The following is a 15951-nucleotide window of genomic DNA, read 5'->3' as shown; positions in this document are numbered from 1 at the left end:
AACAGGATGAAGATATAATTGATAGAGCAATCTATAAATTAATTGCAAATTGTAAATATGAATATGAGATGCAACGTACGAGTATGTGATGTAAACAACACGTACTCGTATGTTGCATCCTGTAGCGAGAGTCGAAGTAAGCAGCCGACGGCAGACGACAATCTTGAACAACGAGTATTGTAATGTGTAAATAAAACGCGATAAAAATACAAAATTCATACAGCAATCTATCACTCAATTTTAAATGTACAATATGAAGCTATTAAATCAAAAAAACATCAAATGAATATAATCGAAGAGTATCCGGCGGCCGAGGGTACTCGTAAATCACGCACGCGTAAACTCTGCGAATATACAACCCGCGTTTAACCAACACCGCACATCACCCTCGTGCAATCGAACGAATCAATTAGGGATTAATTAGGAATATTACATAATAACGCGAAGAGATATTAAGAAATTTAAAGGTTCGCTAAGCGCGCAGTTCACCGGACGATCAAAATTAGACTAACACCGTTTGCAAGCCGACCGCGTGTGCCGAGAATGTGGCGACGGGACACAAGTTGAAAAAGATAACAAAAACTTGTTTGTTTATAAACACAGATAGTAACAGTGTAAGATGCTAGAACAATTCTACATAGTATATATTATAAGGAACATAGACTGCAGATGCATCACGGCCGAAATACGTCGGCTTCACTAAAAAGTAGTTACTCTACGCAATAAAAACATGTAACTAACAACACAATAAATAATATAACTCGCGTTACGGAATTGTCTAGCAATAAATTTCGACACAGGGAGATACAGAATTAAATTCCGCATCTAATAATTTATTTCGAACTTAGAATAAAACCGCGTTCGCGTGTTATAATAGAAAAACCACCAATTCCAAGCGCAACGAGTACAAGTGCGTATACACACAACTATCAAAATAACTCGCGTTAAAAAAATTTCTAGCAATAAATTTCAATACAGGGCGATGCAGAATTAAATTCCGCATCTAATAAAATTATTCCGAACTTATTATAAGACCTCGTTCGCGTGTTATAGCAAAAAAACTACAATTCCTAGCGCAACGAGTACAAGTGCGTATACACACAACTATCAATATAACTCGCGTTACGGAATTTTCTAGCTATTAATTTTGATACAGGGAGATACGGAATTAAATTCTGCATCTGAGAACATAATTTCGGATTTACTATGACTCCGCGTTCGCGTGTTATAGCAAAAAAACTACAATTCCTAGCGCAACGAGTACAAGTGCGTATACACACAACTATCAATATAACTCGCGTGATACAGGGAGAAAATTAAATTCTCTCAGCAATAAATGTTTCGCGGGTTATACAGACGGAACTATACTCAAATTTAGATACGCGGCAAAGACAGAATTTATTTTATTTACCAATTTAAATTCCGCATCTAAAATAAATGAGAAACAAAACATTAGTTACTGCATTTGGTGCCACGTTGAAATAAACTGCGTTCCGTCGGAATCCAGTTTTTAAATTGAAATTTTTGTTATTCGCATAATAATCATTGAAATGACAATATTTACCTGGTAGCACAATGATCCATGCTCCTCTGTTGATGACAAATATGTTTTTCACAAATCAATTCACAAAATATCGCCTGCATCGCCCGACGGCAACGAACTCACAAACACGTGAATAAATTAAACGCGCAAAATTTACAATTACGAAGATTACACACGCGATAAATAGCTTTTAAAAGATGAAACACGTTTATTAACACTAATTATCACCGGCGATCAGGAAATATAACACGATGTACCGAACTTACAGCAAAGAATAACACAAACCGAAAGTGTGGAATGTGTGCTCGTCGTTATCGCACAGGTGCAACAAAACAAAATTCACTCGCTGGAATATTTTGAGGTAAACCTACATCGTTGCGCCATCTGAGGACACTTTATAGTACCTCACAAAGCAACAAAGTGTTTCGAACAGTGGGGCGCGCATGTGTGTCAGTGCGAAATTGTCTATGAGGCAGTGAGTGGTCACGCACTTAAATGGCAGCGTACGTGTAATACACGTACACGAAAGTGTGCAAACACCACTCAGTCTAAATGAGTAGCAACTTTATGCACAAATGCAATAAGTCAAACCTAGATGAGACGTAAAATTCAAATTTAAAGCAGCGTTTTACAAGTGCGCTCGCATTATTCGATAAATAAACACTATAAAATGCGTAAATCAAATGCAGCCCATTTCTGCATCGCAATGAATTAACGCGAGTTAATGCTTAAAGATGTCAATTGTGTCTCAGCAGTACGGACCATAACCAGTGGGTCCCGAAGGCTCGTAAGAATCGTACGAGTCCTCGCAGTACTCCGATGATGATTCATATTCGTAGCTCCACCAATCCCAGAAGGGCAGCCCGAACACATACACAAACAAAGCAGTCATCACAAAGAGAATTTGAAGGAAATAATCCAATGAATTCTACAAAAGAAAAACACAAATGAATATCAACCAAACAAAAATCTATACAACACCACATACCATTCTATCGTCGCTGCAACAAACTGCGAGAATGCATCACCTCCACGACTGAAACCAACTTAAAAACAATCCGTCCGGCTGAAAATATTTAACTTGCAACACCACACAATAACATCCCCAATACAAATTTACACAGAGACATGTTGTCTACAGAGCGCGACAGCGCAAGCACATCACTCAATAAATTATATAATAGTTTGTGTATATTTTACGACCGAATACTGTATACAATATCTAAGTCACGAGACGTAATCATAATAAGCGCTCTATTAACTTTTGTTTAATTAATTTTTTTGTCATTTCTCTTGTATTGTATTGATTACCTTTTGTCTAGAAGTCGCCTCCTAGTGTATCTCTTTACATATTACTCCTAGAAAAATATTTTATAATAGTATAAGTATCATAATATGTAGAATGGCACTTTTACACAAATCTTTTTCACGTTTCGCTTTCATATGTGTGTGTAGGTCGTGTCGTGGTGTGTATTCTGTGTATGTGTGTGTGTGTGTGTATGAAGCGTTTTGTTGCTACGAGAGACGACTCTCTGCGTGTATAAGTACAATATTGTTGTTGTTGGAGTTGTCTGGACATCGACTTGATTCTCGCTTACGTTTTTAGCTAAATATATAATATCTATGTATAACATACGATTGTTTGCAATTTACAATATCGGTTTCTTTTTTGTTCATTCTGTCGCTAAATAAGTATATTTATTTCATTTCTCTCTCTCGCTACGCTACTATTTAACCATCTTCAGCTGTGGTGTCTCTGAGTTCGAACATGGAACGTATACACTAATTTAATATCTGCGGCTCTAGCTGTGGTTTCGTCATCAGTAGAAAAAATAGATTCAAAAACGCAAAAAACAGCTCGCATTTACTCTGTTTTCTCTGGTATATAGGTGCAATCTATGATTATTATTATCTATGTATGTTATTGTATCCGGTGTGGTGGCCGGGCGCTTCATTTTATTTTATTTTTCTTGTTTGCAATCGCTAAATATGAGGTATATGTGCGGTTCCTAAATCTTAAACTATTAGTTTTGCCTGCGTCGCCGCCGCCGTGGTGGTTTTGTTTGTTAGTTGGTTTGGTTTGGTTCATGCTAGCTCGCGTCCGCGTCGCGTTTTTTTTTGATTTCAGTTTGTCCGCAGCAACAGAGTCGACTCTCCGCTTCCGGATAAGTTACGTGTGATTAATTAGCAGTCTTTGATCCTATACGCATCGTCGAGTTGATAGTCGAATCGTCATCATCGTCCTGGAAGAACGCGTAGTTCCGCCACGGTGGGTTAAAACAAAAAAGTACGCACGCATACACACACACACACAACACACACAGCGCACACCATACACACTCAAATAAAATAAAAAATAAAAAATGAGATCAAATAATTTACAATAAAATCAACGAAGAACAGGGCGCGTGGGGGGGCGGAGAGAGGTGGGCGCAACTTAAAAACAAACTGGCACGATTGTCATGTGTTCTACCTAGAAATCAAGAGAAGAACAAAGTCTCGGTTCTCACCTACTACCTAAATTGCGTCTTGTATGATGAAGTGTGATAATAAATAATCGAGTGTGGCGTGATTCCGCAATGACACGTATTACTTAACTACTGGTCGCGATCGAGAGGGCTGTCGACGGATTGTGGGGCTGGGGGGAGGCGAGGGGGGAGATAGGTACGAGGAGAATGATCCTATATGCCTACAAATACTCTACAAAAATACTATCTGTCTTCTCTCTAGGTATTAGATTTGGTATTTTGCGTGCGCGGCTTGGAGATCAAGTGGACGAACGCGCGCGCGGTTAGATGGGCTTGGAGACGCCCAGCTGCGGCAGCTTATAGTGCACGATGTGGTAGGGCGGGCCGATAGGGCTGGTATTACCAGGCGCACCACCGAAACTGCCGCCGCCAACGCCAGGCGACAAGCCGCCGCCGACTCCGGGTGATCCACCGCCGTTACCACCACCACCGCCCATACCGGGCGACATACCGATGCCGCTGCATGCGCGCCCGCGTTTACGACGCGGCAGGATGCCCTTACGCGCCATATAGAAGCGTATCGTCGAGATGGGTATGTTGAACTGGTCGCTCACCGTCTGGAAAGTCTGCCCGCGCGTGATACACTCGGCAGCGCGCCGCAACTCCTCATCAGAACGCCGCACGCGTCTGTTTGTCGAGCCGAGCATACTCTCCGGCGTGCTGCTATCATACTGACATGATACATTGGCGATAGCGAAATGCGGCGATTTGTAATCACCGCTGCCGGGCGTGCCGCCGCCCGTATTAACCGTGCCCTCCTCTTCGGTAAACTCCGTGTCCATTAGGTCACCGTCCGCGTCGTAGTACGAGTCCTCGTACTCGGATTTGAGGTCCATGTCCTCCTCTTTGATGACGAGCGCGTCGTTGGAGTCGCAGTCGGAGGAGGACGGCGCAGTGTTGGTCTCGCCGCCGTCAGTCTTATCCTTATTCTTAGGTGTGGTGGAGGCGTCCAGTTTGACGACGTGTTTAACCACGTCCTTGACCACCGTCGCCGCTTTCTTATCAGCTGGCGTCGCGTTTGATTGCAGCTGCAGCTTCTGCTGCAAGCGTTGTAGCTGCGCGGCGAGCTGTGCCTCAGCTGTAGCTGCCGCAGCACCACCAGCCGCCGCCGGTTTGGCGGATTTCTCCGCAGTGGCTACCTGCGGGCCGTTGGTCGCTTTCGCTGCCCCTTTAAATTATTCAGCGTCTGTTGGCTAAGCAGTTGGTCAGAACCGCACAGGCCGCGTATTTGCAGCGCCTCGGCGCTCTTCAACAGCGAGGGTAGATCGTCCTGTGTGACATTCACCTCGCCCTTGTACATAAAATCCACCAGTGACTGCATTTCGTGGAATCTAAAATATAATCGAATTAAATTCACATAGTATAGATTTAAAATATATAAATATACTTCATGTCCTTCATGAATATTATCGGATGCTGGCAGGGATTCTGCAGCAGCAGCTTCTCGAAGTAGGTGGAGCACGCGGAGAGAACGACTTTGTGGCACTTGAGCATCTCGTTCTCGCAGGCGAGCGTCACATCGACAAAATGCTCGGAGGTGAGCAGCTTCGGGAAGGCATTCTGCAGATTCGACTGGTAGCTGTTCCAGCGCACGCAAAACTGCTGCGGCGGCGGCTGGGTCACCATCTTGGCGGCGCTACAGCGGCGGCGTGTCTATCGGTGTAAAACTGCTCGTAGAAAATATACGCTTGCGCTGATTGTGGTCATTGAAGTCTGCAACACACAAGAAGAAGAAGAAACGGTCAACAATGGTCCAGTCACCTACATACACGCGCGCGCCGCATTAAAAACCGGTCCTCCTCGCCTGCTGCCCAGCAGCCCCGGCATTGAAAGCGAAAACACGCACGCAGTAAACAAACAAATTGCGTAAAACGCAACCTACCTACCAACGGAGAAAAATGTAGAAATAATTTCGGTGACGCAGACGCAGACGACGGTCGCGCACACGACGCTAAGAATAAATAAATGCGCGCGCCGACCGCTTTAAATTAAGCCCAGGCGCGGTGAGTGCGCGCACATATAATTAATAAAGAGAAACAAATGAATATATTGGAAGAACTATAAATAAAGCGACGCCGCTGGATATTAATAGTCGCACCAGTCGACGCCGGAGCAACTAAAATCTAAACTAAAATCATTACACATTACAATATGAATAATCACACGCGACCCTCCGAAGAAGACGTGGAAGAAGGACGCACGCCGCCGGACGGATCGATAATTACCGAGAGCGCACCGAGAGAAATATTAAGAGAGCGTGCGCCCCCCTCTCGCCATAGATGCGCACCACACCACCACCGCCAATCGAAAGGTGAATTGTAGATCGCGAATTGCAAATATGTCGTCAACGAAAAACCTCATACACCGCGTATATGAATTAAAGCTCGCGTTTGTTTCTTTCTAGAATAAAACACAAAAAAACGAAACAATTGCAGTCGTTTCCGTTGGTCGTGTGCGAACATCTGGTGTCACTCATGCACTAACTCAACTTGTGTCGTGCATTTGTTTATTGAAGCCTCGGCGCGCAGCCTAGCCGGGTACGGGTCACCCCTCGCGTATTATTTTCGCCACGCGCTGCACGAGTGGGAAAAGGAGCGCGGCCGCACCGCACCGGCACCGACGACGCGAAACAAGAGGGTGCCGAAGTCGGAGCACGTCGTAGTCTCGTCGTCCGTCTCGCTCGCACGCGATAAACATTAATGTAAAATGTTTAAGAGAGCACAGCACGGAATGGCACTCCGTGCACGCGCACACACACACACATCGTCGTCGTCTCGCCGAGGCACAGGCATAGCAAGCCCTAAACAACAACGTTGCGGCCATCTTTAAAAATTAAAAATAATTATGTCGTGCGTTCATGACACCGCTGGCCGATTTTTCTCCGAAGCGCACGTTTCAGACACACATAACTCGTTGGTTCTCAGACGTAGATTGTATTTATTTTGATGTGATATAAGGAGAAATAAACGTACCTTATTTTTCTAAATTAGGGGTTGTAAATTATCCGAAATTATCACTGCGCACCACACCGATATCGGCCGGTTCGGGAACAACGCGTAAACAAAAACAAAACACAGCAGCTAGGTGAGATCGTCCCGCAGGCAGCAGAGCAGCAGCAGCAGCAGCAGTAGCGGTGGATTTATAGGCTCTCCCCAGCGCCACTCGATCGCTAGGCGCGCGTGAAGGCAACTGAAGCGAGCTGAAGTAAGAAAAGGCCGGCGGGCTGTGGTAGTGGGTGCGCGATGGCTGCTAAAAGATGCGCCCGCGCCCCGCGCGCCACAGGCACAGACCACGGGAATACACGGGGATGAAGCGAGCGGGCAAAGTGTGGCGGTGCCTTTACAACTAACTAACCGACCGCCTGAGTGACTGCTACTGCTGCCCAACCGAATTGTTTAACAAACGTATATTTTTAGCGCAGCGACCCGGCGTGCGTGCGTGCGTCCCGCATGCACAACCACACAGAAAAACAAGTTTCAAATCATACGCAAAATGTACCTTAGGCAAGTTGACTAGTTGTAGATGTCCCTCAAGTCCCTCAAGTCCGTCCCTTGATTATACTTGCACTTGAATCACACGCACGTCGACGATGGTTGTTGTTACTCCGACGGCCATTCAACAACGATCAACGCCAGTCGTTTTTCGCTAACAAACGCACGCCGGCGCAACGCATGCGCACTCCCCAACCATCTGCATCTTACTCTGACCCAAGCACAGCAGTATACAACGCGCGCATTCGTGCGCCCTCGGTATAAACAATTCGAATTTGAAACGTGCCCGCCGTGTGCAGACGGAGCGCGCGCGGCGTGACTCACTAATAACAAATGACAAGCGGGGCACGGCGAGCGGGGTAGCACCCAAACACATACAAAAACGACGGATGCCAAACGTATCATCATCAATGGTTATAAATATTACAAGTAATAAAACAAATAATCTATGATGTATTTTTTCATCGCACAGAGAGGATTAACATACATTTCGTACCCTTCGCGTGGTTTATTTGTTCATGACGCATCGGTTCGCCCCAGCGTCGAATGTTAAAACATTATTAAGCTCGCCGCGGCGCGTCTTCGACCGAGGGGTGCATTATAACAATCTCGCCTGCGCTGCTCACTCACACCATGCCATCGCCACTGCCGCCTAAGTAGCGTTGTTAAAATGTAAAAATCAATAATTTTAGACAACCTAACGCACAAAACGGAGAATTAACGCAAATGAATCTTGCGCCCCTCTTCGCATCGTCGCCAGACTTATCGACCAAATTGCAAAATTACAATCGTACACACACACACACACACACATCTACAAACCCACAGGCCGCGCGGGTAAATTTTATTTTTATTTGTGCTGGTCGAAACGTGAGAACTTGAAATTGAACAAGGTGCGCTGCATGCGCGCTGCACCAGCACACAACACAAGGACGTTATAAACAAGTTTTGTTTAAATATTTTTACCTGAAGCGGGCGATGTGCGCACAAGAGACGAGAAGAGAAGCAAAGAAGGCCGTCGAGGATTACTAATAACACATAAAATGCATGAAAAATGATTAAAAATTTATTGTTGCATTAAAAATCGCTGCAATTGTTCGCAATACTCTTGTTCCTCCTATCAAAAACAAAAACATTCATAAAATACACTCAAAAATACACAATTTACGTTGTTTTACTCACAGAAAATTCCTCTTTGCCTCTGACAAACTCCAAATTACTCTGTAATGTCCCCAAGAGTTGTTGTCGCAAATCCGGCGTCAATTTATCCCCAATTTTGTTTTTATTATCAATCAATAACGATTTTAATAAACTTAAAAGATGCTCATGTGAAGATTGGTGCTCCCCTTGAAGAATATCAACAATAACAGGCAGAAAACCCATTGATAACATAGAATCTGCAATAAATGAATCAGAAAAACATAAAACAATCAAAATAAATACCAAACCGTGCAGATTTCCATCCAAATTGTGCAGCGCACTTAACAAAAACGCAGCTTTCGTGCGTAGTTTATCATTGCCCGTCTCCAAAGCACTGCGCAATGCCTCCAGGCCGTTGTGCGTCTGGAAATTCCCGTAACCAATGAGGCTTTCCCGCGTTATACAACTAATCGCATACAATGCTTTGATCTTCACAATCTGGCATTCATCATGCCGCAGCGTATTCAATAATTTCGGCAGGACATTCGTGCATTCACAAATCACGCCCTGAATGTACGGATTATTCTGCGATAATTCCGCGATGAGATCACAAACGCGCGCGCGGATCTCGTCGTGTTTACAGCGCAAGCATGGCTCAAAGATGGAGAAGCCATTGATCTTATGGAAATCATTGGCAATGTCAATGTTATCAATATAATCCAGTATACAATCAAATGCTTCAATCATCTCAGGTACTTTATCATCACTAATGTCTTCCACCTGCTGGAGTTTGGTAATGTTTTCTTTCATTATTGCAATCACATCAACTGACATAGATTGCAGGGCTGCTTGCAGGAAGTTTCTTCTTTCATCATCAAGTGGTTGGAGTTGTGGTGTGGATTGTGTTGCACCATCTTGTGCTTCCATTGCAAACCTTAATAGACCTTGCAGATTCTGTGGCTGCCTGGGTTGTGGAATTTGATCACCTGAAGCATCTGCGTGCTTTTTTTCTGGAACGCCTGGCATTATCTACAGAAAACAAAAAGTGTTTAATAAATATTTATGAATAAATGCAAACTTACTATGTATGAGATGTGATTACAAACACGATTTAAATGAGACTGTGTTTTGGATGCTGGTGACACCGCTGTTTTATACAAAAACAATCGAGAAACTAAAAACTTCGAGATGTTTCTAGTCGTTTCCTTTCCATAAACGACGAGGTTAACACATGGGCAGTTGAATTAATATTCCAATTTCAATACAGCTAGCGACACCTAGTGGTCCAAAATACTACTGTGTGGTTGGAATATATTCAATTCAATACCGCTAGCGACATCTGGCGGTGTAAAATGATACTACACGAGTCAACACGTGCGATATCACTACCTAAACAACTTTTTCATGGAATTGACGATGTAGGATGTATGGGATTGCCTCCGCTGCGAGTGAACACTGCCTTCAGTTAATAACTAAGAAAATAAATTTGCTTTGCGTGTCTCCTTGGTATACAAACTATAAATCTAAATGTAAACGTAATGGTAATCGTTGGTTGTTGGTGGGTTACTGCTCGGCGACGCCCTCACACTCGAGAATCTTCATTTTTCGTTCGGGGCCCCAGCGGTACTTGCTGAGCGCGCCGGTTTTGCGCACGACGCGATGGCACGGAATCACATACGCTATCTTATTCTTTGATATAGCTGTGGCGACGGCGCGAATTGCTCGCGGATTACCAACGGCTTTGGCGATCTGTTCATAATTGGAAGTTGTGCCTTCCTTGAGCTTAGTCAGCTCCTTCCACACTTTGCACTGCATCTCAGTGCCCCTGAGCAGTACATTGAGTTTTGGTTTCTGCTCAGCAGATTTGTCCTCATCTGCTGCTGCCTCAGGAGCTGAATCTGCACTTTCTGTGGAATCATTGCTATCCTGCTCAACTCTACTGAAAATACTTTTTGCTAGGTCTTCTACAGTCTTGGTGTCTTCTTTGAGTTTAGCATTGGGCCAGTCTTGTTGCAGCAAGTCAATGGCGGAATTATCTTTACCTAAAGCATGAAATTTACATTAAAATGAGCTGGTATTTAAGCAGGTGAATTGATTACCTTCGTCAAATAAAGACATGTAGCAGATTTTGGTGTCGTGCGTGCCAATGAGGCACTGGCCGAATTTGGTTGGTACAATGCCAAAGGTTATGTCGAATTGTTTCATGCTCTTGTACTCGTCCATCGTCATCGTCTCAAAGTTAATATCCGCCGACATGGCGCAGTTGGAGTGGCTCTGAATTTAAATCACCGAAAACAAACGTTGAACTAATAAAGGAAAACGTGCTCGTCGCTGCGCTCACAACTTCAATTTTCGTGCCTGCAGTCAAACAAACGCACAAGTTGTTGGGATGGCTGGCGACATCTGACAGCAGAAAATAAAGTTGGCGCCAAAAAAATGGATTCTCCATTTAACCGGAGTTGATTAAAGGTATAGGTGAAGAAATTCCCGCTTCTGATTGGCTGTCAGCATAAATGGCAAATGACTAAAATTAAAAGTTGTATAATAAAATGACCTAATTAAAAACTAAAAGTTATACGTTTATGTGCAGAAATACCCGCTTCTAATTGGCTGGTTGCATAACTGACAGTTGGCTAAAAACAGAGGTTGTCATGTAATAATGACCCGATTAGACGTTGACAGAGGTTGATGTGCAGAAATACCTGCTTCTGATTGGCTCAAGTTTTAAAATTTGATCATATATATGATATGGATATTTTATATTTCAAATCAATGTAGAAAACATTATAGGTAAATATTTTATAAAAGTTATCATATATAAAAGTTATGTATATGATCCAAATTTCAAATTACGCGCCAATTCGTGCATGGTTACCTCCCACTACGTCACTAATTCAAACTGTTCGAATATAAACAAAGTTATAAAATATTGCATAACAAATAACAACGTATAACAATAATAAATCTCTGCATACATAAGTCTTATTCTCAATAAATAATTAACTAGCCTTTGACAGCAATCTTCTTCCGAATAAGAAAATCGTCAATAAGCACATCTTTGCCGGACGACTTCGTGTCGATAAGTTTCAGTACGAGAACATTATCGCAAGGATAAAGCTCGTCTTTTTCGATTGCGATAATAACCGACACGTATTCCCGCTGCTGCACCAAATTCTCAAAGTACCGACAGTTATCCACAGACCATTTCTCTTGAATTGGCTTGACACCTAACAAAAATAAATTAATATACGCGTAATAAACATAAAAAAGAAACTACCTGCTAGTTTAGCTTTGATTGCCTGATAAGGCAACTCCAGAAACTGCTTATCCAACGCAAACAAGTTCTGATAACCCAGATTAGCATAGTAACCGTAATCCACATAAAACAACAATGGCGCTGGGATAAATCGTCTTCAGCACGCAGACCCGACACCATTTACCATCGTCATGTTTCGCTGCGTAAATATTTCCAGCTGAGACATCTTTAAGATTAACCGGCTCCGTGTGTCGATTCGCAAACGTCGCTTGCATACGCGTCATCATATCGCGCAACTGCTGCGCTGAATCCAAAGGCTGGACGAAAAAATTCCACGGATTCACCGCAAACGGAATCTTCACCTCGAAATATTCGCGCATGTTAGGCAATCGTGGTGATTGTAAAACACCCGCTGAAGGTACATTATGCGGGGAATCCGGTGGTGTAATAAAAGTTTTCTGATCACATAATCGCTCATTAACAGAGACTAATCCATTCGAATTCGGTATAAAAGCATCACGCTAGGCACGTCCTCGTGTATATCTTGCACACGCATAAGAACACTTTGTTCCTGCGGTAATAACTCCTTTATTTTATCAACAAAATCATCAACGATAAGTTTGCTTTCGGAATGCAAACTGACGAGTGTAGCTTGCGGAGGGAATCTATTTAAAGCTGGACTTAGTGTTTCCAAAGGTATTAACTGTGTGTTGTTGATAGGAACAACTTTAGTAGTGCCTACATCCACGTAGAGTAATTGCGCATATTCAAAATTAGGCGACGAGTCGATAATCCTTACACGATGACAACCATCTTCTAATTTGGCAAAATATAATTTACCAATGCTGTTTTCACGTGTAATAGTTATCTGTTGTTGTGGTAAATCACCCTGTAGATCTTTTATCAAATTCAACATGGAGTCGTAGCCAACAGAACGAATTTGCACGTAAAACATGCTCTTAATACCAATATGCGAAACAAAAACCTCATAAGTTTTATCCTAAAACAATAATACATAAAATTATCTATTATGTTTTAATATTTTACGTACACTTACAGTTTCAAAATGATGTGTTGCATTTTCCACCGCAATCGAGATCATCAAATCTTTATTACACGCTTGACCAGTCTCCAAATCATACATGACAACACTGAATATTTTCTGCACGTCTTCCTCATCATCACCACCGACAGCTTCCAGTGTCACATCCATTCCTTGCAGATCTCTAATAGCTTGCGAATCTTGTGAGACATCGAAAAGTGCGTCTAGTCCTGTTAATTTACAAGCAAACGCTTGCGCACGTACGCGCGCAAAGTCCATATGCAGTGCATAAATATCCCCGAAATTAATTAAACAATCTTCACCGATATCAACAAACAGACACAAACACTTTGCATCAGTTTGGTGTACTTCTAAAGCACGTACACGATGCCATCCGCTGTCAATCTTCCACGCCGCATAATAATTACCTTCAATAATCTTACCAACAGATTTAATCAATTTCTGCTCGAATTGTTTGTTGTAAGTATCATTAAACTGCTTCTGCATTACATCAAACAAAGTAGTATCGTGTGTGTCCATCTGCCGACACCAAATCTCCGCTGCAGACACAGTATAAGTGATTTTGCTGTCATGTACCCTTTCTCGTTGAAATCAGCCGTGCTGGTTGGCACACATACATCACTAATAATCATAGATGTATGTTTCGTGTTTATACCTGGTGTACAAGCACGTAGAATAAACTTATCGCCAATCTGTTCGATAACAATCGAATGTATCGCTTGCTCCTCAATGATTTTCATCCAGTTTGCAGGCAGCGCTTCTTGATAAACATCCTTGTAATCCGCTTCGACTTGCCAACTCCACACACCGTTGAAATGTTTACTAATAAATTGTGGTACGCGTTCAATGACGCAACTCTCGGTTGAAACGGGAATGTGTTGTGGTCGCGTTCGGCCGTACTTTTTGATGAGTTTCTCGAGCGCTTTTTTTGATGCACTTAGAGTAGCCGAACGCTCATCGAAGCAATCATCCGGAAAACTGGACATACTCTCACCGTCCACCTTAAAACATAATAATATACTCTTATGAATGTTAATTTGTTATTGTTGTACCTTTATTTTGCAGTCAAATTGTGCCGGGCGGTTCGGTTTGCTTTTGCGTTCCATCACAGTGATTTGCGGCTCAGCAATGCGACAAAACCGAGTGAAATTCCATAAATCTTTACCGATATTGCCGCTTTCAACAAATTCACTACTCCATTTTGATTTCTCGCGTGGTGTTACATGTATAACATTGTTATTGTTATTTCTCCTGTCGCAACTAGTGAGAAATTGATTGTGTTGTGCAAGACGCGGTGAGTTGCGATAGTGATAATTCTTTTTCAGCGTATCCACAGGCCGCCATCGTTTGGGATCTTGTGTGATATTACTCCGCTTTTATGTTTTGTATTCTGGCGCGCCGCCATGTTGGAAATATGCGGTAAAGTCTTAGCTTCCACTAAAATTTGTCCGTTAGCCTCTTTGCGCACAACAAACGACTCCACCGATTGTAAAAACTCCTCCAGATTCTCAAACCCTAATTGTTTAAGTGGAATATTATGTTTTGTATATGTTTTATAATCAGCAGCAAGTCGATTTATTTCCAAAGCTTCTTTTGCAAACACCAAACAACAGCGCAAGTCACGAATTGTCTCCTCTCGTATTTTGTCCATGCTAAAAATTTACAGTTTATTTAGATTAGTATGTCAATAAGCCCATGATTTATTATTACACACACGTCGCAGGTGTGATTTTATAATTTATGGCCACCAAATACGGCGCGCAAATATTTCAACTTACATCCGAATTGAGATAAGTTGCGATGACGAAACGTTTCTTACAATTGCAGTGTCAACAGCAACTAAAAGAACAATTGCTTGATGCCGTGAAAATATGAAAGTAGAAATTTACTTTCAATTGCTGCACCTGTCGCTTGCCGCTTGACAAAATTCCTGCCGCGTTAATGTAAGTTACTTTCCAGTTAAGAAAACTACAATGCGAAGAGGTCAATGCGAAATTAATTGTAAAAAAACAAGTTTTAACTTACGTGATCGCGGAATTAACTGATCGTGGTTGTTGCCGATAACCCCACGACACCCGTTCCAGGCCAGGAACGGTGCGCAACTGCGGTAAGCAGGTCGCGGTGTTTATAGACGAGATTACCAATGTACCGAATTAATTACACTTTAACTTCCCACAACTTCTGCGTATGTAGCGGGAGATGCGCGACCAATTTATACTTCACCTTTTACGTTAGGCAACCTATTGTACAGCTGGAGAATGGATAGTATGGCAAGTATTGGTTGTGGATGAACCCGATTTGACGTAGAATGTTAGAGGTTTGTGTGCAGACTTTTGGCGGTAAATTTAAAATATGTACTAATATGGTGGTTGATAGGTGCTATTTTTGTTCCTGTGTATTGAAAGTGTCATAAGAGCTATGAACTATGAAGTATCCATGTCTGATATATGATCTTGATTTAAATGACAGCTAAGGGTAAGCCAATCAGAATGCGGGATTTCTGCGCGTTCACCTCTATATTCAACTTCAAATCTAACCAAGTGTTGTAATGGAATCCATTATCCGACGCCATAATTCCGATTTATTTTCCATCGCATTTCCGACAAACTGAGTATGTTGTTGTAAATACCTAGTCAACAAAGTACTTATTGCGCTCTTTACACAAACATGTCATTATATCCAGGGAAAACAGTATATTTAATTGTCGTAGTAGAACAAACAGGAAAATATCTAGTATGCGCATGTCGTGTACGTTTTGACGACGATTAAAATTTCGTCACGCGTGTCGCCGCTTCTGTCGCACTAATCCCGCTCTGAAACAAATTTCCAATCAGCTCAATCATCAATTTCGCGTGTTTAAAATCGCGCAAAACAGCTGGCGCGCGACGCGCAACGCACAGAGGTGACACCTTCGCGACGCTCTGGTGGTG

General features: G+C 42.6%; 4 protein-coding genes across 4 annotated transcripts; all 4 read right to left on the bottom strand.

Annotated features, from left to right (window-relative positions):
• Nucleotides 1–2139: 2139 nt before the first annotated feature.
• LOC135801220 (transcription activator GAGA-like) lies at nucleotides 2140–7725 on the bottom strand. The gene is given in 5 exon segments (XM_065314620.1): nucleotides 2140–2471; nucleotides 2532–5138; nucleotides 5171–5402; nucleotides 5459–5784; nucleotides 7570–7725. Coding segments are annotated over 3 exon segments (1275 nt in total). The 5' UTR covers nucleotides 5698–5784; nucleotides 7570–7725; the 3' UTR covers nucleotides 2140–2471; nucleotides 2532–4334.
• Nucleotides 7726–8606: 881 nt separating this feature from the next.
• On the bottom strand, nucleotides 8607–10035 carry LOC135801641 (hsp70-binding protein 1-like). Its single transcript, XM_065315103.1, has 4 exons — nucleotides 9785–10035; nucleotides 9011–9731; nucleotides 8745–8959; nucleotides 8607–8679 (listed from the first exon to the last, which is right to left on the bottom strand). The coding sequence occupies exons 2-4, from the start codon at nucleotides 9726–9728 to the stop codon at nucleotides 8629–8631; spliced, it is 984 nt and encodes a 327-aa protein (XP_065171175.1). The 5' UTR covers nucleotides 9729–9731; nucleotides 9785–10035; the 3' UTR covers nucleotides 8607–8628.
• Nucleotides 10036–10167: 132 nt separating this feature from the next.
• LOC135801650 (bifunctional transcriptional activator/DNA repair enzyme Ada-like) lies at nucleotides 10168–11177 on the bottom strand. Its single transcript, XM_065315114.1, has 2 exons — nucleotides 10802–11177; nucleotides 10168–10744 (listed from the first exon to the last, which is right to left on the bottom strand). Exons 1-2 carry the CDS (start codon nucleotides 10956–10958, stop codon nucleotides 10266–10268), a joined length of 636 nt encoding a protein of 211 aa, XP_065171186.1. The 5' UTR covers nucleotides 10959–11177; the 3' UTR covers nucleotides 10168–10265.
• A 309-nt stretch (nucleotides 11178–11486) lies between these two features.
• On the bottom strand, nucleotides 11487–15763 carry LOC135802875 (uncharacterized). Its single transcript, XM_065316502.1, has 6 exons — nucleotides 15047–15763; nucleotides 14800–14989; nucleotides 14074–14673; nucleotides 13016–14022; nucleotides 11980–12958; nucleotides 11487–11929 (listed from the first exon to the last, which is right to left on the bottom strand). The coding sequence occupies exons 4-5, from the start codon at nucleotides 13538–13540 to the stop codon at nucleotides 12446–12448; spliced, it is 1038 nt and encodes a 345-aa protein (XP_065172574.1). The 5' UTR covers nucleotides 13541–14022; nucleotides 14074–14673; nucleotides 14800–14989; nucleotides 15047–15763; the 3' UTR covers nucleotides 11487–11929; nucleotides 11980–12445.
• Between the last annotated feature and the right edge of the window lie 188 nt (nucleotides 15764–15951).

Source organism: Atheta coriaria, unplaced genomic scaffold (assembly GCF_025399875.1).
Source record: "Atheta coriaria isolate IRGN ID8LTWV9N9 unplaced genomic scaffold, Caltech_Dcor_3.1 hic_scaffold_2_pilon, whole genome shotgun sequence".
Lineage (NCBI taxonomy): Eukaryota > Metazoa > Arthropoda > Insecta > Coleoptera > Staphylinidae > Dalotia > Dalotia coriaria.
The sequence above is the reverse complement of the archived record's forward strand: the minus strand, read 5'-3'. Positions and strand labels throughout refer to the sequence as shown.

Excerpts from the sequence above, each read along its gene's own strand:
- LOC135801641 (XM_065315103.1), bottom strand. The coding sequence starts at position 9,728 with ATGCCAGGCGTTCCAGAAAAAAAGCACGCAGATGCTTCAGGTGATCAA. Across the intron at positions 8,960-9,010 it reads TTTGGATGGAAATCTGCACG|ATTCTATGTTATCAATGGGT; the intron begins GTTTGGTATTTA and ends CATTTATTGCAG. Across the intron at positions 8,680-8,744 it reads GAGGCAAAGAGGAATTTTCT|GAGGAACAAGAGTATTGCGA; the intron begins GTGAGTAAAACA and ends TGTTTTTGATAG.
- LOC135801650 (XM_065315114.1), bottom strand. The coding sequence starts at position 10,958 with ATGTCGGCGGATATTAACTTTGAGACGATGACGATGGACGAGTACAAG. Across the intron at positions 10,745-10,801 it reads CATGTCTTTATTTGACGAAG|GTAAAGATAATTCCGCCATT; the intron begins GTAATCAATTCA and ends TTCATGCTTTAG.
- LOC135802875 (XM_065316502.1), bottom strand. The coding sequence starts at position 13,540 with ATGGACACACACGATACTACTTTGTTTGATGTAATGCAGAAGCAGTTT. Across the intron at positions 12,959-13,015 it reads CAACACATCATTTTGAAACT|GATAAAACTTATGAGGTTTT; the intron begins GTAAGTGTACGT and ends TTATTGTTTTAG.